This window comes from Dreissena polymorpha, chromosome 5 (assembly GCF_020536995.1).
Source record: "Dreissena polymorpha isolate Duluth1 chromosome 5, UMN_Dpol_1.0, whole genome shotgun sequence".
NCBI classification, from domain to species: domain Eukaryota; kingdom Metazoa; phylum Mollusca; class Bivalvia; order Myida; family Dreissenidae; genus Dreissena; species Dreissena polymorpha.
In genome coordinates, this window is record NC_068359.1 from 33,457,326 (window position 1) to 33,481,460 (window position 24,135).

The 24,135-nt window shown below is 35.9% G+C and overlaps 1 protein-coding gene and 1 long non-coding RNA gene across 2 annotated transcripts; both read left to right on the forward strand.

Annotated features, from left to right (window-relative positions):
* The first annotated feature begins 217 nt into the window (after positions 1-217).
* Positions 218-24,125, forward strand: LOC127881291 (probable E3 ubiquitin-protein ligase makorin-1). The gene is made up of 7 exons (XM_052429043.1): positions 218-369; positions 3,876-4,001; positions 5,234-5,481; positions 7,560-7,780; positions 8,514-8,728; positions 17,153-17,263; positions 19,754-24,125. The coding sequence occupies exons 1-7, from the start codon at positions 329-331 to the stop codon at positions 20,070-20,072; spliced, it is 1,281 nt and encodes a 426-aa protein (XP_052285003.1). The 5' UTR covers positions 218-328; the 3' UTR covers positions 20,073-24,125.
* LOC127881301 (uncharacterized) lies at positions 617-2,655 on the forward strand. The gene is made up of 2 exons (XR_008050003.1): positions 617-1,542; positions 2,490-2,655. It is a non-coding gene; the product is annotated as an uncharacterized LOC127881301 (long non-coding RNA).
* Positions 24,126-24,135: the final 10 nt, after the last annotated feature.

Here is a 24,135-nt window from a genome sequence, read left to right on the forward strand (position 1 = left end):
TATTCAATTGAATAAAAATTATAAAGCAATTCTAAGTAGCTGCAGACAAGTTTCAGATTTTGAGGAGTAAGTTTAAACGTCGCCTGATAAGTTAAAATATGTGGGTTAATATATTAGAAGTTTTGAAAGCGAATTACTGCTCCTTGTGCTTTTTACATCATACGTATACAATGGTAGTGTGTAGCCTTCGATTCTTTCTTTTAATTATGTGGTCTAGCCAGAGGCAGAGAAAACAACAAAGTGATGAAATGCACTGACACGGGCTGTGGAAGCTTAGGCATTAGGTTTAACTGAACAGTTAGATTCTTAATAACTACATTTAAAGAAAATGGCAGAAGCATCAAGTGTCGATTCCAAAAATTTATGCAGGTTTGGTTTGGGCAAATTACTAAAATGATAGATTATCACGTGTTTCCGCGACCTTCTGAAATATAGTAATTCCGATCAGAATTAATTTAACGTAAACGTGTCATTTTTTACCGAACTAAAAGAACAATTTTACACGTAGAGACTCAATGAATCATACATATTGTTAAAGTATATTCTAAGCCCAATGCATTTTAAGAATAATAGGTGTATATTAATGTGAGAAAGAAATTGACTGTTAAACAAAAACACTAACTCCTTTTTACCAGGCTAGTTGGTAGTCTTCCAATTTTCATAGACTTTAAATTGATTTGATATACCTTGAGTGTCAGGCATCGGGCAAAGTCCTTATTTGGCTGAATGGACGCCTTGTCTGATTAGGTTGAAATATTGTGAGACATTCGGTCAATCTGTTTGACACTCACACTTGTAACATTAGCAACCCCAGCTAATCTCCGATAATCCCACATTTTATCTGGAAAACTGTGAAAAGTCTACACCGCCTGTGGCATTTTGGGGATTAAAATTACATTTGTAGATGAATATTTTTATAATTGGTCTCATTTTAAAGCTAATAAAATTCTCTACAAAATGCATGTTTTACTTTTGTATTTTACCCACTATAACCCAGTTTTATCTGTTAATAAACAATAAATATTATGGTTTTTCGCTGTTGCGCGTGATTATCAACTTTCATGCACTCGGCGCGTGGCACATGTACTCTTTGTTCCTATTCGCGGGTGACTTAAACTTTATGAATATTAATGAGATGGACGACTCCATTTAGAAAAGTTCACGACCTCCATTCATGACTTTGATGCAAATTTTTAAGTTCATCCGAACCGAAGATATAGTCCCCTAAAGTGTCGCCGATTTTTTACAAAAAGTACTGATTTCCGAACTATGCATCATATATCATATTGTAGGGAATGTTCTGAAGTTTAATTTGATATAAAAATCTTTTGTCGGAAACAATAGGAACCCTCCCGCATTTTAAGCCGAACGTAGTAATTTATTCAAATTTACTCCGGTCACGCGGCGACCTCGCTTTTCACCTTTGACCGCCATTTTGATTAACTGATTACGCATCGTAAACACGTTTTTCTATCGACGATTTTGAGCATGTTACCGATAGAAAACATCTTCATGTGGTTCAACTTTATTATAAATACAAAGGTGAGTTCTAGAAACCTTGATTTTGACTCGATTAATTATTTATTTCAGTGCAAATATGTAATTTCGATGTAAGGACGGGCGCTTGCTCGTGCGATCGTATCGTAGGAAAACCAACCCCGTGTTACTGTTACAGGCTTTTTCCGCTCCTTTTTGGGATAATGCCACACTGGAATTTTGGGAATTTCGCGTCGTGAAAACCCCCATTTTGGGAAAAAAATTAATCGCAAAATTGGCTCAATTGGGAAAAATTATTGCATATAAATAGTGTTTCTTATATTTCAAAGAAGCTGTTAACTGGTAAATAACGACTATTTTGATAACTTATTATTAAAATTTTACAAAATATTATGAACATGTGTGATAAGTGCAGGTTTTTTAATCTTAATTTGGTGATTTTATGAGGTGAAAAAAATCGCTCGAAGCGCCGGATTTTGAGGAAAATAAGGAAATTCTTAAATTATAATTTACATATTTTACAGTTTTTAAAACAAATTCAAGGCAACAGATAATTTTATTATGCAATACTTTCTATTTTCTACACCGGATCAGGTCAACTTATATATTTTAAGGGTAAAAAAAAAAAAAAAAAATTTTTTTTTTTTTGGGGAATTTTTTTTTTTCAATTGGGAAAAAAACAACCAGATTTGCATTGGGAATGGGGCCGAATTTCGGACCCGTGGCATAGGGCGGAAAAAGCCTGTGTTATGAAATGCCCTCAAAGGTGTTTTTATCCGTAAATTATATGTATGAAAATAAGTTTTCTTAAGTATCTAAACAATCGTTGACATGATTAAATCGATAAATTTGCCCCGACGTTGTAGAAATTGTCCAAATGTGCATATCCCCACTGGCCTGTGAGAATGTTATTGCACTGTAAAAGTTGCATATTAACATGATTTATACATGTACTGATGATGTAGGTCTGACTTTTCTTTCCTTTTTTTCAGTAGATCTAGGAAGTCAATGGCAGACTACCCAGGACCATTCTGTCATGAAAATGGTATAACAACCTCTCTTTAGAAGAAGGCAGAAACCTTGTAGCCTATAAACAGGCAGAAGAATGGACTCATTCTTGAAATAAATACTTTTATAGAAAAAATGGGGAAATTTCAACTGTGTTGTTCAATTTACTGTGTCATCTTAACCCTTCATTCAAAGCATCAACAGAAAAATATGTCAAAACCAAAGTTTCAAGAACATGTGACCAGAAAAAAAAATTGTCAATTTAAAGAAAAGTGCCCAGTAAAAAAATGTGAAAGACTTGATGAATCTAAATGCAGAATTTTAAATTGTAATGCATATGTTGCAATTGCATACCAGGATGCTTGGTATCCTGGTATGGATTTTGAAGTTAAAGATAAAGAAAACTTTGTGGTTAAATTCATGACTACCACCAGAAAACTTGGCCAGTACAAATGGCCTCTACGAGAAGACATTCAGACGGTTCAGAAACAATTCCTAATTTCTGCTGGATTTGTGCCCGACTGTTTGAATTTTGAATGGTTATGGAATGTGAAAGAGGCACCAACAAAAGACAACATATATAACATATATAAGAAATATTCATAGATTTATTTCAACGATTAGAAAGTTATAGAATGTGTGCATGTCCCCGTCCCAAAACGATGAAAAGACATTCCGCCCCCCCCCTAAACACCTGTGAAAATTTGATTGGAGAGTTAAGACTAAATAAGTTAAATTTGCTTTTAAAAACCGGTTTCCATTTTAAGTAATTCCAATATTGCTTTTGAGTGAATAAATGTGTTAATTGTAGATATTTTAGCCTGATGCCTTTCGAAAAAAAGATAATGTCTCTAATAAAATTATGTCTCTAATAAAATTATGTATATGCTTCCTAAATGTGTTGATCATTACCATGTGTGTATTAATAACTAAAAGGGTTTATAATACTTTAATGAACAGAGTATACATTGATCTACAAATGTTCCAAATTTCATGAAGATATCTCTAAAAATAAAAAAGTTATGGCAATTTTACTATGTAAAAATGTATGAACTTGAATTTCCGGTGCCGCGAATGTCGCGCTTCCTTGTTCACTTTATATAGGGAGAAAATTCAGAATTTGTGCGCATTTTAGCAATATTCAAATTCCCATAACTTTTTTATTTTTTAAGATATTTTAAAAAGAAAAACTGTTCTGAAAAGCTCTTAAAGAGCTCTTTTCAAATATGCAATTGCCTTTAAAAACAGATGTTGATGAAAAATTAGCTGGGGTTGCTAGTAACATATGAATTTTGTAACAAATGTGTGTTCTTACATCCAAATGTAATTGTCATCTTACTTGAATACAATTTCCTTTGTGGACATTTCAGGTATTTTTTGCATGGCGTATGTAGACGGGGTGCAAACTGTCATTTCTCCCATGACCGCCAGAGTCCAATGGACAATGTGTGCAAATTCTATCTGCTTGGCTGTTGTTCCTATGAAAACAGATGCAGGTAAGCTTAAGCTTTGTTTGAGGGAAAGTTTCTAGAGGGCAATTATCCCAGGGGCCTTTTCATGTTTTGGTAAATTGACAAATTAAAAAAAGTTGTTTCATATTTTCAATTAAATTTTCGATTTAGTTATGATATTTGTGAGGAAACTGTAATACTGAACATTGACCATGCTCTAGTACAGCCATTATACGCATCTCTTGACCATTTAAAAACCTGAAAATTATAAAGCGTTGCAACACGAAAATGATTGAAAAATTTGGAGAGTTCTGTTGTTGTCGTTATATTTTTTGATCCTGCGAGGATTGCTTATTTAAAGTAAAAAATACAGTTTACAATGCATACGGAAGTATGATTGAGGGGTCTAAGTGGTAGACTTTTGACTTTAGAACTCAAGGGCTCAGTGGTTTGAGCCCTGTAGAGGGCTACTTTTTTTCTTTTTTTAATTTTATTCTTGATTTTGTACATTTTAAAGCAAATGTTTACATTTATCAATAGAAAGCAATCAATGACAAACTTCAAAACATGCCAAAATCTGTGAAAAGGCCCCTTTAATTAAAAACAAATAGAACCTATTTTGTTGTTATCCCCCGCCATCGGCGGAGGGATATTGTTTTGGCGTTGTCCGTCCTTCCGTCCGTACGGAGCCATATCTTGAGAGTGCTTTGGCGGATTTCATTGAAACTTGGTATGAGTATATATATATGGATAAGAGGATGATGCATGCCAAATGGCATTGTACACCATCTGTTAATAACGGAGTTATGGCCCTTTGTATCTTGAAAAAAAGTTTTTTTGAGTGTCAAATATAACACTTTTGTGTCCAGAAGCATATTGGCGGGGCATATCAATTCAACCAATTTGCTTGTTTTTTTACGGTTTCATATCTCCCATTTTACATTTGCCGATATTTCCTTAAATTTAAACTTTGCAACAACAATCTGAGTGATTTCTTGGTAATTTGAAGTATTTACAATAGATGGAAGTTTTCGAATAAGAAAAACATATAGATAATTATAAAGTTTCTTACAGCCCATAACTAAGATAGTTAAAGAAACAGACCCTGTTTTGAACAGGATGAATCAACAAAAAAGTGTTGAAAGCTTACCTTTAGATTCACTGTATAGCATGGTACATTTTGGTGAAGTTTTTGATAGTGTATTAAGTTTAGTTGGGCTGAGAGGTACTCATTTTTTAAATATGGATTATTGTTTACGCACATTTTTGTGTTTAAGGTATGACCATATACGTCCAAAGGAGACTTCAAAACCAAAACATATACAAGCTCCAGTGGTATCAAAAGGCCATGTTCTGAAGGTTCAAATGCCCCCTCCTATATGCAACTCAAGCTGTGAAAATGGAATGGTCTCGTTGAAGAAGGTTTCAAGTAAGGACAACACAACACCCACAACACCAAAGCCTCCAGAAGAATGGGTTAAAGCTGCTGAGTTCATTCCTGGTCAGCGGTTCCAGTGTTTATCAGGTAGTGCAGTGTTTTGTATGGTCAAATTTGGGGCCAAAATTCGGCCCAATTGTCAATCTATAAAAGTATATAATTTTACCCAAATGAACGTTTAAACTCCCAATTCAATGTTTCCAATGGAAAAAAAAATAAATAAAAACATGTTAGTTTTTTATGCCCCCGGACCCCGGTAGGGTGGCATATAGCAGTTGAACTGTCTGTCAGTCTGTCCGTCCAAAAACTTTAACATTGGCCATAACTTTTGCAATATTGAAGATAGCAACTTGATATTTGACATGCATGTGTATCTCATGAAGCTGCACAGTTTGAGTGGTGAAAGGTCAAGGCCATCCTTCAAGGTCAAAAGTAAAAAAATACAATCCAAGGGAAGTAATTAGCTTTAAAAGGGAGATAATTTCTAAACCTGCCAAATGATACATTGACATTTGATTTCAAAGGGGTGCAATTGGGGGCATTGTGTTTCTGACAAACACATCTCTTGTTTGTAAATAAATTGCAACATTTAGTTCATTTCCCTATCCAGCCCCTATAAGTTGACCCTTAGTAAGTAAACTATTGGCAACACTTCAATTCTCAATTTTAAAGTATTTGTCAGCAAAAAAACTCACAAAAAATACTTTCCCCAAAATGATGAAAAACAAATAGTGACAACTTGCATCACTTGATGACAATACATGTGTGATAGAAGCTGCTCAGATTATATACTATTCTAATATAGTATACCTCACATAAATTTCTTTCTTCTTTAAGTATATAAACTACTGAGGTCTGTTCTTTTACGCATGCACATGCATCTTGTCAGCGGGCACTATTCTGTATAGCGCCAGCTTATAGTGCCTGCTAGAATGTTGTGCAAGTTTCACTATACAAATATGTTTAGGTTACCGTTTCATTGTTCAAAACCTTAATAATAATCAGTTTAACAGCTATATTCAATGTTAGTAAATCATAAAATGGTTACATATTGGTGGAATTTGTTTATTTCAATTGACATATATTTGCTAAATAATGTTCGGTATAATATAAGAAATAGAAAACCTCACTTCAGGCCCAATGGCAGAATAGTGACCAGCCAGGCAGCCCCAAATAGAATATCGACCTCAGACTTCAGCTTTGGTTCATATCCGTGGTTGCCTGACTGGTCACTATTCTGTCATAGGGCCCTCAGTGAGGTTTTCTATTTCTAAAGAGTCACCAAGTGCTCGTAAAATATATGTTTTGTTTTGAATAATTGTTAACTGAATGTCCAATGCTTGCTTTTGAAATACTGCAAAGTAACCAGACTTCCTGAAAACCTTTGGTCTAATGGACAGGATTTACACATTTTTGAATGGGTCAGATTGACACAATTTGAGTCCGTCGATTAACACATTTTTGAGTGGGTCCGATTGACACAATTTTGGGTGGGTCTGATTGAAATATTTTTGAGTGGGTCAATTGAAACATTTTTGAGTGGGTCTGATTGAAACATTTTTAAGTTGGTCCGGTATTTGTTAACAAAGAATCAGTCCCACAGTTCAACGGCTTTTTGAATATTATATCCTATATGTAACAGAATAAAAAAACGAGTATTAAAGCATTTGAATGCAGATCAGCTCTTTTCATGGTAGAAAACTTGTTTGTGTTCTTAGATAAATGAAAAAGTTGTAACAGTTTAATTAATTATACCTGTGCGCGCCCTCCCTGACAAGCTCTTTCAATATCCAATTTGAAACAGCTTTGGGTCATCAAAACAGGCAGCTTGAAAACTTTTGGTGGGTGTTCAAAATTGAGGTTTGGTTTTTACTATACAGTCATATTGTGGTTTGGTATTTATTTATATAATCTTTATAATTACATAATTATTATTCTAATATAGTGTTGTTTAATTAATATGTATTGATTTATGTTCATGGCTGTTAACAATACTTAAATCTTGATCTTGTAATCTTCAAATAAATTTATTGTTAAGTAAAAGTAAAGGTATTTATTTTAGTTTAGTTTCATCAAAAGCTAAGGCTCATGCAAAGCTCTCGAGTCCTTTTTCTGGGTAGAACTAGAACCAGTTCTAATTGTTCTGTATGTCGTGTATTATACAGTTCCCAGCTCCTATGCTCATGCAGCGTCCAACGGTATGGCTGATATCGGTTCCCTGGTCATCAACGAGGCCTGTTCGGACCAGTTACTGTGTCCGTTCTCCAGTAACCAGGACTGCCCGTACGGTGAAGACTGCGTGTATATCCATGGCAATGTCTGTGACCTCTGTGGACTGGCGGTTCTCATGCCAGGTGATGATAAACAGAATGAGCAACATAGAACGGTGAGACTTTGCATTGTTTTTATGCCTTTAAGGGAAGCATATGGTAATCATGTTGGCAGTCGGTCTGTCAGTCAGTCACTTATTGTGCAGACGATGAAAATTGGAAAGTATTTAAGGGGTTAAAAAATTAAAATGAAACTTTATGTAACTATAGATTAGAAATCTTTATGTGAGGAGAAAGGACGAAAACTATCAAATATTGCTTTTAAGTACCGGTATTTTTTTCCTGCGCAGAACATAACTTCTTAGTGTTGATGGTATTAAAATAAAATTGTGTTCATTGAGAGGAAGTAAACAGTACAAGAAACACTACTCTCTTGTCTGTATTTAAGGGTTATTGCCCTTTGCTTGTTTTTATAACTCTTCTGCTTGTGCTTACCATAGCTCTAGAAGTATTAAAGTGGTTCAAAGGAAGCGTCAAGTAATAATACAGGGTTAGAGGGTCACTTAGTGCTGACGTAAAGGGCCATAATTCTTTCCTCAGGATTTACAGAATAATTGCTCTAAAGTGAATGTTCTTAAGCTGAGCATAACACCCTTAATGGCAGTTAATGCTATTTAATTTGTGATTTGATAGAAGAGCAAATAGTTTTAAGGGACCAGACCATACTCCGGAGTACTTTTTAGTAGATTTTTAGTACCTGGGTACTTTGCAGTATACTTAAGACTCCAGGGTATTTCAAATAGGGTATTTGAGCCTACAATAACCAATCAAGGCCCACTGTTTTCTCAGGAATGTGTCCGCCAGCACGAACGCGACATGGAGGTGTCATTTGCGGTGGCGCGTAGCAAGGACAAGCAGTGTGGTATCTGCATGGATACAGTGCTTGATAAGGAGCCGTCCACAGAGCGCAGGTTTGGGATCCTCTCCGACTGCGCCCACTGCTTCTGTCTCGCCTGTATACGCACATGGAGGGCCTCCAAGCAGTTTGACAGCAAAACTATCAGGTACTTGCAGCGCTTTTTTTTTCTTAGAGAATGGCCGTTGTTTTGTAGCTCACCTGAGCACAACGTGCTCATGGTGAGCTTTTGTGATCGCCTTTTGTCTGCTTTCCGTCGTGCGTTGTGCAGTGTCAACATTTGGCTTGTTAACTCTCTAGAGGCCACATTTATTGTCCAATCTTCATGAAATTTGGTCAGAAGATGAGTTCGAAAATGGTTACGTTTGCTTGAAAAACAGGGCTGCCAAATGGCGGGGCATTTTTCCTTATATGGCTATATATGGCTATAGTAAAATCTTGTTAACACTCTAGAGGCCACATTTATTGTCCGATCTTTATGAAACTTGGTCAGAAGATTTATCTCAATACTATCTTGGACGAGTTCGAAAATGATGGCGGTTGGTTGAAAAACATGGCCGCCAGGGGGCGGGGCATTTTTCCTTATATGGCTATAGTAAAACCTTGTTAACACTCTAGAGGCCACATTTATTTTCCGATCTTCATAAAACTTGCTCAGATGATTTGTCCCAATGATATCTTGGATGAGATTAAAAATGGTAACGTTTGCTTGAAAAACATGGCTGCCAAGGGGCGGGCATTTTTCTTTATATGGCTATAGTAAAATCTTGTTAACTTTCAAGTTTGCTCAATCTTCATGAAATTTGGTCAGAACATTGGTTTCCTGTGTAGTAAAGTTTGGTTTTATTATGTCAATATTATGTGACATTAACTGTATTATGTAATTTTTCATAACACAGAATTTTCATACATGTAGTTAACATAACTGTTTTAGTCATTAACACTTATGATAAGCCTTTCAACTAAGAGATAACTGAAAGAAAGACAACATGTACATGATTTTGCAGTATTTATCTCCCTTGTTTAACCTGGTTCAGTAATCTATTTTTAGCTCCACTGGCCGAAGGCCAACGAGGCTTATGTCATGGTCCTGTGTCCGTCGTGCGTGCGTCCGTGCATTAACTTTTCCTTTAAACATCTTCTTCTCCTAAACTACTGGTCCAATTCTGGTGAAATTTCTCGGGAATGTTCCTGGGGTGAACCTCTTTCGAATTTGTTCAAATTATGCCCCTGGGGTCAAATTTGACCCTGCCCCGGGGGTCACAAAATTGAAAATTTGCTTATATAAGGCCTATTTTGTGAAAACTTTCAAAATCTTCTCGTCAATAACCACTGGGCCTATGGCTATCAAATTTGGTATGTAGAGACATCTAATAGTCCTCTACCAAATTTGTTCAAATAATGCCCCTGGGGTCAAATTTGAACCTGCCCCGGGGGTTACAAAAATGAACATATGCTTATATAGGGTCTATTTTGTGCAAACTTTAAAAATCTTCTTGTCCATAACCGTAGGGCCTAGGGCTACCAAATTCGGTATGTAGTGACATCTAATAGTTCTGTACTTAGTTTGTTCAAGTTATGTCCCTGGGGTCAAATTTGACCCTGCCCTGGGGGTCACAAAAATGAACATACACTTAATATATCCCCGGCCCGCGAAATCTCTCCGCATTTTACACTGGTAGATTCTGCCTAAGCATTTTTAAAACGAGTGATATAATTGGCTGTCGTTTCCCAATCTTCCAATTAAAATCGTTCTTAAAATGTGTTTGGTATTTCAAGGTCGTTTGCAAATGGCGCCGTTGTTGTATTACGGAAAATATTGTTTTTACCGTTATCCCCCTCACAGTGTAAGTAATTTAACATTTGTCTTGTTGAAATATGATCTCGTTATGACTTTGTTCGTATAGAAATTTCTAAGTAACCCGTATAAGTAAATGTTTTAGCCAAGAATGTTTCGTACCCTGATTTCATACTCGTGGTTTTCGCTACTTTATTTTTAGCTCCACTGGCCAGAGGCCAGCGGGGCTAATGTCATGGTCCTGTGTCCGTCGTGCGTGCGTCTGTTCGTCCGTGCCTTAACTTTTTCTTTAAACATCTTCTTCTCCTAAACAACTGGTCCAATTCTGATGAAATTTGTCAGGAATGTTCCTGGAGTGAACCTCTTCCAAATTTGTTCAAATTATGCTCCTGGGGTCAAATTTGACCCTGCCCTGGGGGGTCAAAAATTGAAAATTTGCTTATATAAGTCCTATTTTGTGAAAACTTTAAAAATCTTCTCGTCCATAACCATTGGGCCTAGGGATACCAAATTTGGTATGTAGTGACATCTTATAGTCCTCTACCAAGTTTCTTCAAATTATGCCCCTGGGGTCAAATTTGACCCTGCCCCGGGGGTCAAAAAATTGAAAATTTGCTTATATAAGGCCTATTTTGTGAAAACTTTTACAATCTTCTTGTCCATAACCATTGGGTCTAGGGCTACCAAATTTGGTATGTAGTGACATCTTATAGTCCTCTACCAAGTTTTTTCAAATTATGCCCCTGATGTCAAATTTGACCCTGCCCCGGGGGTCAAAAAATTGAAAATTTGCTTATATAAGGCCTATTTTGTGAAAACTTTAAAAATATTCTTGTCCATAACCATTGGGCCTTGGGCTTCCAAATTTGGTATGTAGTGACATCTTATAGTCCTCTACCAAGTTTCTTCAAATTATACCCCTGGGGTCAAATTTGACCCTGCCCCGGGGGGTCAAAAAATTGAAAATTTGCTTATATAAGGCCTATTTTGTGAAAACTTTAGAAATCTTCTTGTCCATAACCATAGGGCCTAGGGCTACCAAATTTGGTATGTAGTGACATCTTATAGTCCTCTACCAAGTTTCTTCAAATTATGCCCTTGGGGTCAAATTTGACCCTGCCCTGGGGGGGTCAAAAAGTTGAAAATTTGCTAATATAAGGCTTATTTGTGAAAACTTTAAAAATCTTCTCGTCCATAACCATTGGGCCTAGGCCTACCAAATTTAGTATGTAGTGACATCTTATAGTCCTCTACCAAGTTTCTTCAGATTATGCCCCTGGGGTCAAATTTGACCCTGCCCCGGGGGGTAAAAAAATTGAAAATTTGCTTATATAAGGCCTGTTTTGTGCAAACTTTAAAAATCTTCTTGTCCATAACGGTATGGCATAGGGCTACCAAATTTGGTATGTAATGACATCTAATAGCCTTCTCCCAAGTTTGTTCAAATTAAGCCCCTGGGATCAAATTTGACCGTTCCCCAAAATTGAACATATGCTTTTATTGGGCCCATTTTATGCAAACTTTAAAAATCTTCTTGTCCATAACTATTGGGCCTATTTCTACCAAATTCGGTATGTAGTGACATCTAATAGGTCTCTACTTAGTTTGTTCAAATTATGCCCCTGGGGACAAATTTGACCCTGCCCCGGGGTCACAAAAATGAACATGTGCTTAAATAACGCCTATTTTGTGCAAACTTTAAAAATCTTCTTGTTCATAATTATAGAGTCTAGGGCTACTAAATTTGGTATGTAGTGATATCTAATAGTCCTCTACCAAATTTGTTCATGACTCCCAGATGACCCCTATTGATTTTGAGGTCTCTAGGTCAAAGGTCAAGGTCACGGTGACCTGAAATAGTAAAATGGTTTCCGGATAATAACTCAAGAACGCTTGATCATGAAACTTCATAGGTACATTGATCATGACTTGCAGATGACCCATATTGATTTTCAGGTCACTAGGTCAAAGGTCAAGGTCACGGTGACCCAAATTGTAAAATGGTTTCTGGATGTTAACTCAAGAACGCTTATGCCTAGGATCATGAAACTTCATAGGTACATTGATCGTGACTCGCAGATGACCCCTATTGATTTTTAGGTCACTGGGTCAAAGGTCACGGTGACTCAATTTAGAAAAATGGTTTCCGGATGATAACTCAAGAAGGCTTACACCTAGGATCATGAAACTAAATAGGTACATTGATCATGACTCGCAGATGACCCCTATTGACGTTCAGGTCACTAGGTCAAAGGTCAAGGTCACGGTGACTACACAGTAAAATGGTTTCCGGATGATAACTCAAGAAAGCTAATACGCCTAGGATCATGAAACTTCATAGGTACATTGATAATGACTCGCAGCTGACCCCTATTGATTTTTTTGGTCACTTGGTCAAAGGTCAAGGTCACAGTGCCAAATAACGTATTCACACAATGGCTGCCACTACAACTGACAGCCCATATGGGGGGCATGCATGTTTTACAAACAGCCCTTGTTATATTTTGAGGTGATTCTTTACAAAGAAAGATACTACTATTGTATTTGTTATAAATGTGTGAAAGGCTCTTAAGAAGGAACCAGAGATTATTAACCCTTTACCAAACACTAACAGGATTTTACAGGTTTGTAGCTGACGACTTAATAAATAATTGTGATAAAAGGAGAAATTGCTCAAGATGAGCAATTTCTCCTTTTATCACAATTATTTCTTCCCTACCTGATCATTTCCTTCAGATTCCATTACAATTTTATTGTCGTCTGCAACCTCTTTCAAATTGGGAATGTCCAAAATGTGTCGTTTGGTAAAGGGTTAAGGCAATTTGATTCATATGGGTCTTGTGAATCTGTTTCAAATCAAATGCGTATATTTGATCTTCAGCATCTAAAAATATGTGAAATAGAAAGAACGACAATATCTTTTAGAGAGATAAATGTACCTACGTTCTAAGCAAAGGACCTGTGCAACAATTCCCAGGCTTTTTAGTCTGTTTAGTTAACACGGTAGTAACTTTTTCCATATATAAAAAGCTCACCCTTCCAACTTTAAGCGCCCAGTGGGATGAGGGATAGAAAGAGAAAGTCACATACTTGAGTACATTTCAACCCATGAGCATTGCATGTTTTTTTCGCATAAAAAAACAGTGGAGCGATACAGGGCCATCATGGCCTTCTTGTTAGTTCTGCTCTGGAATTTGGGAAGATATAGATCATTGATAAATGCACTGTTCTGAAGGAAAATTGACTACTATGCCATTGATCTCGTCTAAACTGTATTAAATAAACTGTTTGGGCTGATTTAAACACTTCTTGATGCTTTCTTGAAAAGTTAACAGCTCTTGAAAAAGTTTGGAATTTTGAAATAATTAAACTCTAAATTATTTTTAACACCAGCATCAAGACATTTATGCATTATTTTCTAAATTATTCTTTTTATTTAGATTATTTCTATTTGGCATTTTCTAAATTAGAAAGACTCTATTCTATTTCAATAACTTTAGTAAATTTTCTTTTTTTTACATTTGATTCACTGAAGTTTCCTAATCTCCATTGATATTGTTCTTTAGATTAAATTAGACCTATTTTGTAAACTAGATTTTTGAAGCACTTTCTAGACTAACAGTAACTTATATTTATATCAGTTTTTTTGACAGATTTTGAACTTCTTTTTACATTCATTAAGGTATTTGCTGTATGTTGTTCATTTTTGTAACGATACTTAGATTCTTTAGACTTGGCTTGTACCTGTTCTTAATTTTCTGTAATTGTTCTTCATTTTCCGAGTTCTTGGAATAAAAATTAGTTATTTTTGTTTAAGCTGCCTTGGTTTTCACTAATAAATAAATTTTTTGAGTGTATTTAGGCGTCCCTGACTGAACGCCTTTAGTTAATTGAATTACAACCAGTCGGTATAGTCATCCTGACCGGAAATAAGAGTTTGTCAAATAAATATTTCCGCATTACATAAGTTCTCACAAAGTTACATAACTTGTAACCGTCCTGTGACTGGTTCATTTGCGTAAGCGAAGGAGACCACACTGCCACACCTGAATAGGACAGTTGAGTTCGATAATGGTTTAGATCGTTAAAAAAACCTGGCCGCCATGGGGGGGCCTTTTTCCTTATATTTATATAGTAAAAAAGCTTGTGAACACTCTAGAAATCACATGTTTTGCCTAACCATCATGAAATTTTGTGAAAACATTAGTTATGTGGATGTCTCGGACGAGTTTGAAAATGGTCATGATCAGTGAAAAAACATGGCCGCCAGGGAGTGGGGCAGTTTTCTTTATATGTATATAGTGACAACATGTGAACAGTCTAGAAGACACATTTTTTTCCCAATCTTCATGAAATTTGGACATATCTTGGATGAGTTAAAAAATGGTTCAGGTCTGTTAAAAAAACATGGCTGCGAAGGGGCCATTTGTTGTTCATTCTTCATGATACTTGGTTAGAACATTTGTTCCATTGAAATCTTGGGCTGCAAAGAACAGGTCATTTCTTTTTATCTCAGGTGAGCGACTTTGGGCCTTTCAGGCCCTCTTGTTTGGATTTTGAGAAGTTTGCAACTTTATAATCTCTGCCATAGGCGGAGGGATATTGTTTTGGCATTGTCCGTCCGTCTTTCCGTCCGTCCGGAGCCATATCTTGGAAGTGCTTCTGCAGATTTCATTGAAACTTAGTATGAGTATATATATGGATAAGAGGATGATGCATACCAAATAGCATTGTACACCATCTGTTAAAAACGGAGTTATGGCCCTTTGTATCTTGAAAAAATGCTTTTTTGGTGTGTCCAGAGCCATATCTTGAAAGTGCTTTGGTGGATTTCATTGAAACTTGGTATGCGTATATATATATGGATAAGATGATGATGCACGCCAAATAGCACTGTACACCATCCAGTAATAACGGAGTTTTGGCCCTTTGTATCTTGAAAAAATGCTTTTTTGAGTGTCAAATATAACACTTTTGTGTCCAGAAGCATATTGGCGGGGATATGAATTCAACGAATTTGCTTGTTTTTCGCAATTTTGAGAACTTAGTAACTAAAAGTTGTGACTCATTTATGTGCAACTAATTTTTTCACCAATTTAAGAGCCAACGGCGGCTTCTTAAAGACAGGGGAAAAAAGCTCGGTATTGATATTGATATTGAATGTATCTTGGTACTTAAAAATGCACACAAACTTACCTTTGCTTTTTTAGCTCTACACAAGTAATCGACAACAAGCTTCAATATCTTGTACTTATGCCCTCTTTGAAGATGGAATCATATAGTATCTAGGAGGTTTTTTGTTTCAGCATTTACTTATAGTGATGGCTTTTAAAATGACGTGGCACAAACTTGCACAATAATAAGAAGACATTTCATGTGTGCCACCTGTCTCCCTATCTCAAAGATCAAGGTCACCCTTAGAAGTCCAATTTAATGTCTCAGCAATTTCATTGATGGATTTTTCAATAACTTACCTCAAAAGTGCACCATAATAAGACAAAGTGTAGCATGTAACATCAGTCTCCTTACCCCTAAAGTCTAGGTCATTCTTAGAGGTCAAAGGTCAAATTTGGCCATGAAACCGCTTGAAAACCCTTTTCTCACCTATTAATTTGCCATATCTTGAAGGATTTTGAAAGAACTAGCATAAGACAACATGTTGCACAAAACAACTGTTTACCTACCTTAAAGGTCAAGGTCACGCTTTTAGGTCAAATGTAAAATTTTGCCATAAAAAAGCTTGATAATTCCTGTCTCAGTCATGGCTCTGCAATTTATTGAAGGATTTAAAAGTATTTTGTCACAAATGCAATCCATAAAAAGACGAAAAGTTGTGTGTAATACTTTTCTTGCTGCATCAAAGGTCAAGGTCACGCTAAGAGTTTCAAGATCACATTTAGCCATAAAACTGCATGTCTGGACTGAATCATTTCATTCATCATGCTCTTTAAGAAGTCATTTACTGCCTTAAACCACCTTGAAGAGAGAGCATTTTGTAAAATGTCTCTGCCTACCCCCTTTAGAGGTCAGAGGTTACATTTTTAACAGCTTGTTAAATTGTCAAATCTTTAAATTTTTAGCTGGTCTGTTTTCGGATGGTATTGTCATAGCCAGCTCGTCATTCGACGTCCCTGTCCTGCTAAAACCTTAACATTTTGTTAAGATTTTGAACATTGGCTCTAAAATCAAAGTTCTTCAACCTACTACAACTTTTAAACTTCATATGTAGCTGCACCTTGATGAGTTCTACATGCCACACCCATTTTTGGGCCACTAAGTCAAGGTTACTGTGACCTCTAAAAAAAAAAATTCTGACAAGATTTAATTTATTCAAAACTGCACCCGCAGCGGAGCTCTTGTTTGCAGACTTACCATACATGACAACCATGATATGACTCTGTGTCTTGTGTATCACCTGGCTCATCTCCGCAAAGGTTAAGGGCACACTTAGAGGTCAAAGGTCATAATCGGCTATAAACAACTTGTTTTTACGTGAGCAGAGTTTTAAGACATAATTGCAATGAAGGGTCATCCGTTCCTTATGGACACATGCCTTTTCTTACTATATTTCAAATGTGAAAATTATTTTATTTTAGAAAAAAAATAATATTTTCTAGGTAAATACAACATGAATTTTACATATGGCTTTTATGTTATGTCCTGTAAAATATTTTATTTAACTGGTAAAAACGCATTTAATTTAAAATGGCTGGATAGATGTTGCCATGGTGCATTCTTGTATTTTCCTGTTGTCATGGAAACATGGGCTTGCAGGTCATGTCCGGAGTGCAGGGTGCAGTCAGACTTTGTGACGCCAAGTGCTTACTGGGTGGATACCAAAGAAGAAAAAATTAGTCTCATACAAGGCTATAAGGAGGCACTAGGGTAAATAAACATCCAGTTCACAAGTCCTGTTCGGGGGAAACGGAGCTTAATGCATGTGTGTGAAGGTTCGTCCCAGATAAGGGTGTGCATTCTTCACAGGCTAATCAGAGACAACACTTTTCACCAAGACTTGATTTTCACTAAGAAGAGACTTCTTTTTACCCTTTCCTCATCAGAAGCAAAGTGAAAATGGCTTTTGCAACCAGCATTAAACCAGAACATCTTGCAAGTTACTCGCAGTCTGTAAAGGTTTTATGTTGTTTGCTACTCATCATTATCTTAGGGTTGGAAATGAAGTCTACTAAACTTTTACATATTAAGAAAGGAATTTAATTTAATTTTTTTTATTAAAGGACTTAAAATGTGTCAAAATGCAAATTAAGGGGTAAAGGGTAAAATGAAAATTCCATACATGCGGAAAGTATTTCCCCTGTTTGGCCTCAGCAGACTGCAGAGGCTAATCTGGGACGATACTTTGCACACATGTTTTAAGCCTGGTTTTTCCAAATTGCGGCCTGATTGTTTTTAAAAGCATCGCTACAAGTTAGGTTGCGTTACTTTATAAATATACTTTCCAACTTGAGCAAATATACACATTGTATCAATAATGTTTACAGAAATAAAACTGTGAAGACTTTTTATTCAAAAATAATAATATAGGGCTTTGCAAGCATTTTGCAATTTTAGAATTTTGTATATAAATATTTATTATTATCCCCCACCATAGGCGGAGGGATATTGTTTTGGCGTTGTCTGTCCGTTTTTCTGCCTTCCATCCGCCCGTCCGGAGCCATATCTTGGAAGTGCTTTTGTGGATTTCATTGAAACTTGGTATGAGTATATATATGCATGAGAGGATGATGCACGCCAAATGGCATTGTACACCATCTGTTAATAACGGAGTTATGGCCCTTTGTATCATGAAAAAATGCTTTTTATACGCCCGTCTATGACGGGACGTATTATGGTATACCCCGCGTCCGTCTGTCCGTCTGTTAATGTCGTACGCTACGTCAAATATCCTTTGACAGATTTTCTTCAAATTTTAACACAATCTTAATATTGATAAACCCTGATCCCCTTTCGTTCTTGACGGAATTCTGAATTGTCGTTCCAGAGTTATGGGACTTTGTTCGTCAAAATTTCGTGATTTCATTGAATGTCCTACTGTAGCTCAAATATCCTTCGATGGATTTTTTTCAAATTTCAACACAATCTTAATATTGATAAACCCTGATCCCCTTTCGTTTTTGACGGAATTCTGAATTGTCGTTCCAGAGTTATGGGACTTTGTTCGTCAAAATTTCGTGATTTCATTGAATGTCCTACTGTAGCTCAAATATCCTTCGATGGATTTTTTTCAAATTTCAACACAATCTTAATATTGATAAACCCTGATCCCCTTTCGTTTTTGACGGAATTCTGAATTGTCGTTCCAGAGTTATGGGACTTTGTTCGTCAAAATTTCGTGATTTCATTGAATGTCCTACTGTAGCTCAAATATCCTTCGATGGATTTTTTTTTTTTTTTTTTTAGTATCCCTGAAAAATTGAACAAGGTGAGCTTTTTTCTATTCCGATTGTACACTACCACTTACCCATCTACATTTCTCTTTTATTATTGGTCAAAATATCTATAACAGGTTTACTTCAACTCCATATCCTCTAAAGAAATGCATACATATACTCAAAAAAAGATATGGTATGAATGTCAAGGAGACGGCGCTCCATGCTCATGTACTTATAAAATAAACCATGTATTCAAATACAAATAAACTGAAGTAAAAAAATGATTCAAAGGGTTATTTATTACCTTACTACTTCATTGGCGAACGACGGGCGTATCATGCGCTCATGGCGCAGCTGTTTATTAATATAAGTTTACAGCTTTATCTCCATTGACACATGAGCCAGAGCCATGAAACTTGTCGTTGTTGCTCTCAATCATCTGGGGGTGCTTCACATTCAACACCCATAATCCTAGGGGCTAAGATCAAGGTCACACATTGAGGTCAAAGGTCACAAATTTGATCAATTATTCATTATTTAGTCATTCCTTTACTATGCCATGAGACTTGCTATAGTTGTTCTCTATCATCTGGGGTTGCTTCACATTCAACACCCATAATCTTAGGGGCTTAGGTCAAGGTCACACATTGAGGTTAAAGGTTTACACCTATCCAGAAACAAAATTTATATGGCGGGGGATATCAATTCAACAAATTTGCTTGTTTTATTAATATATCCCCAAATTGCAGTCGTGTAAGTGCTCAATATGGCTGAACATTTTATTTAGCACATACAACCTTAAAACATAGTAATTATTTTCGTGTTTGCGATTTCATTAGTTTTTATCATGAAAAAGCAGCAGCCAAATACATTTTTCTTGAACCAAATTTGCTTGTATGTAGTCATTGGATAGTTTGGTAAATCCCTGCATTTAACATATAGATTAACAAAGAAATTCAAATAGGTTGTTTTTTCTACACAGCAAAAAACCATGCAAGTATTTTGACGAGGGCCGAGGCGACTGTCCCTTCAATGACCGCTGCTTCTATCTACACATGAACCCCGACGGCACCAAGGCGGCGCCGAGACCCTACCGGCGTCGACGGAGACGTAACGCGGAGGGGGAGGAGGGGCTAGAGGAACGGGTGACGTTCTGGGACTTCTTCAATGAGCGACAAGAGCGCCTACAGGGCCTCTTAGCTATGCTCGAGGATGATATAGCGAGTCTGCTGTTGAACCTGAATTTCTTCTCGGACTCGGACTTAAGTGACGACGACCTTGATGACGATTGGTTGTTTTGATGTCTTGTGTATTCATAGGGGGCAAGACAGTGAAGTTAAATGTACAGGGTAGCTCTGAGTGCTGATGGTTTTGGCAATGATTAGTTGGAAAATGTGGAAAATGTTTTTCATTGGTTTGAAAATTTATTTATTTGCAAATTTGGAATTATTTAATAGTTGGTTGCAACTTTATTTATTGAAAAATGTGGAGTATGTATATAGTAGATTGCAAATTTATTTAAATTTATGTTAAAGATTTATGTGTATATGTTAAACAATAATATTATATCAAGTTATATTTGATATAATTTTTTAGAGCACAATGTGTTCATTAAGTACCTCGTGTGATATTTGTGTTTTTCAAATGTGATAGTCAATGGTGAAAAATTAAATGTAAATAATTCTCAGTTTAATGCATTTGCTTTAGCAAAACCTTTTTGTAGACTTCAGTCATACTACCTTAGCAGTTTTGTATGCTCCCCAATATTTCAATTGTTATCAATAGCTTCGCCAAGTGTTTGTTCACTGAAAATTAAATGAGCCTTGTTCTGAGAAAACTGGGCTTAATGCATGTATGTAAAGTGTCGTCCCAGAATAGCTTGTGCAGTCCACAAGGGCTAACCCGGGACGACACTTCCCCCTTGAATGGATTTTTTGTTTAAAGGAAGTCTCTTCTAAACAAATATCCAGTTTAGGCAGAAAGTGTTAAACCTGATGCCTGCCATACCTGTGTGGAGTGCACAGGCTTATCTTGAAACACTTAATTCACATGCATTAAGTCCTGTTTTCCCGTATTGTTGTCTTTATTCTGTGATAGCTGCCTATTGCTGTTAATTTGCATGCACTATGTGTTACTATAGTTTCCATAATATGTTGATCTCCTTTGTTTTCAATGTTAACATGCATTGTATTGTATCGTCAATTACTTTTTTGAGCCCTTCTTTGGGAAAACTTGGCTTACTGCCAATTTGCAAAGTGTGCAGTCCACAAAAAACACTTTCCACCTAGTCTGTATTTTTGCTGAAAAGAGACTTCCTTTAAACAAAATAGTCCATAAAAGTAGAAAGTGTCGTCCCAGATTAGCCTGTCAATATGTATTTCCAACAAACCATCAAGCAGCCCTCTTCCATTCATTTTTAGCTCCACTGGCCAGAGGCCAGCGGGGCTTATGTCATGGTCCTGTGTCCATCGTGTGTGCGTCTGTGCGTGCGTGCGTTAACTTTTTCTTTAAACATCTTCTTCTCCTAAACTACAAGTCCAATTCTGATAAAACTTCTCACAAATGTTCCTGGGGTGAATCTCTTTCAAATTTGTTCAAATTATGCCCCTGGGGTCAAATTTGACCCTGCCCTGGGGGGTAAAAAATTGAAAATTTGCTTATTTAAGGCCTATTTTGTGAAAACTTTCAAAATCTTTTCGTCCATAACCATTGGGCCTAGGGCTATCAAATTTGGTATGTAGAGACATCTAATAGTCCTCTACCAAATTTCTTCAAATTATGCCCCTGGGGTCAAATTTGACCCTGCCCCAAGGGGTCACAAAATTGAACATATGCTTATATAAAGCCTATTTTGTGCAAACTTTAAAAATCTTTTTGTCCATAACCGTAGGGCCTAGTGCTACCAAATTCGGTATGTAGTGACAACTAATAGTTCTCTACTTAGTTTGTTTAAATTATGCCCCTGGGGTCAAATTTGACCCTGCCCCAGAGGTCACAAAAATGAACATACGCTTAATATATCCGCGGCCCGCGAAATCTCTCCGCATTTTACACTGGTAGATTCTGCCTTAGCATTTTTAAAACGAGCGATATAATCGGCTGTCGTTTTCCAATTTTCCAATTAAAATTGGTGTCTTAAAATGTGGTATTTCGTATGCAAATGGCGCCATTGTGAAGCGAAAATTAAGATTATTGAAATGACAAATAGCAATCGAATTAACTGATGACATCATATAGTTTGATAGGAATAATGAAATGTGTTTGTCAACGAAAAAGACTACGTTTTAGATACAAGAAACACATTTTTTGTTTAGAAATGTGCACAGTGAATTTTTGTCATGGAAACCAGTGTTTCTGTTGGCAAATTGGAGTTCAGTCTACTCGCGAAGTAAAAGAATTTAGAAGAGGATCTTTTGAACATGGAAATAGACAAACATGATTTGATTTATATGAAAGTGGATCTGTGTATAATCAGATTCATATGCATATTCTGCTTTATTATGTTTGTCACGCTCTTCAGTTAATTGAAATAGCCTTGAACTAAAGATGTGAAGTGCAAGATATTAAAAGGTAAACAAATTAAATATATTAATTTAACTCAGTTTTATACATCATTAACACAAGAAGAACACTCAAGTGTGTTTATTTATATTTAGTCTATTAACCTTGTTTGTATATAACATTTTATTTAAAAAAATTGTATTGTTTTGTTTGTTTTCTCCAAATGGTTAGTATTATTCTTTTATGTTAACATTCTCAAAATTCTTGTTTTATTATATTTATCCAAAAAAAAATTGAATGACCTCACTTTATGATTTATAAACAGATTGCAAAAAATATTTGTTCAAGATAAACTTAACAACAAATTGTTACATTGAAATTAAGTGATTTTAATATTCAGTAGCAAAAAAGTAAGGAAAATCCAACTTAAAAATCTATTAAAGTATATTCTACCGATGCAGTGAACAATCCCCTTGTTTATAACATGACTGCCTCTAAGTCTATTAATAGCAACCTATCAGAGAATAGGTCAGATACCTTATTTCAATATATGGCAATCCTAGTATTTTTAAAAAAAAAACATGACAGGTAACCAACGTCAGATGAAAAAAGTAAAGGAAAGTAAGGTCAAGCTAATTGTTTGTCATGATATCTCTTTAAACCTCACGCAATATGCAAGTAGTGTTGCCATGGTCGCAACATCTTGATGAATTATAATTCAATTTTGTGTCTCATAAACATTTAATTTGTTTAACAAACAACCTCTACAAAGTTATCATTCCTACTGCCTTTCGGCACCTCATGAACCTGAAAAACTCGTAACTTTATGTTTCCTGAGGCAAATATCTTCTTTCTACAATAAACAATTTCTTCACCATTTTAACAATCCTGCTACACTCACTAATGCCCCAAGAATGAAGTAAAGTTCAGGTGATCTACGTCATTAGGTATTTTGCATATGTCATGAACTATATAAGTAACAGAAACTTTGAAACCTACAAACACTTTTTGGAATTTTGGAAAAAGATTCATGATTGAATGAAGGAACTTTCATTAATCTTGTAGAACATGCGTAGATTTGATCTTCAGCATCTAAAAATATTTGAAATAGAAAGAACAACAATATCTTTTGGAGAAATAAATGTACCTACGTTATAAGCAAAGGACCTGTGCGACAATACCCAGGCTTTTTAGTCTGTTTATTTAACACCGTAGTAACGTTTTCCATATATAAAAATGCTCACCCTTCCAACTTTAAGCGCCCAGTGGGAAGAGGGATAGAAAGAGAAAGTCACATGCTTGAGTACATTTCAACCCATGCGCATTGCACACTTTTTTTCGCTTAAAAAAAACAGTGGAGCGATACAGGGTCACCATGGCCCTCTTGTTCAGCCTTAGTTTCATAATAGGTTCTAAAATTAACAAGACATCTTACCAACAAAAGTAAAAAACAAAATTAATTTGAAATCAGTGGGGGAAAAATTTTAATCGTAAAGCTGCAGATGTTTCTGTAGATCAACTTGTACATTATGTGTGTCCTCCAATATTTGCTAGCTTGATTAGTACCTATACCATTCGTACCTCGTACTTCAAAACATAAAAACACAACATAAATGCTTTTCCAACTATCTAAATATATATCAGTGAAAAAATGTCTTCATTAAAACCGATCTGCTTTTAATGCATTTGTCTGTCTTTTGTTTGCTGAAGCTTTTTAATAGATTGTACCCAAGTACTGGTTGTTATTCAATTTAGAAACACGTTATTTCTTGTCGCATGGAATTGATATTGTACAGCTAATGACCTTATCACTGTATTTGAGATTCTTTTGTTATTAAATTATATGAGCATCATTTGAATGTG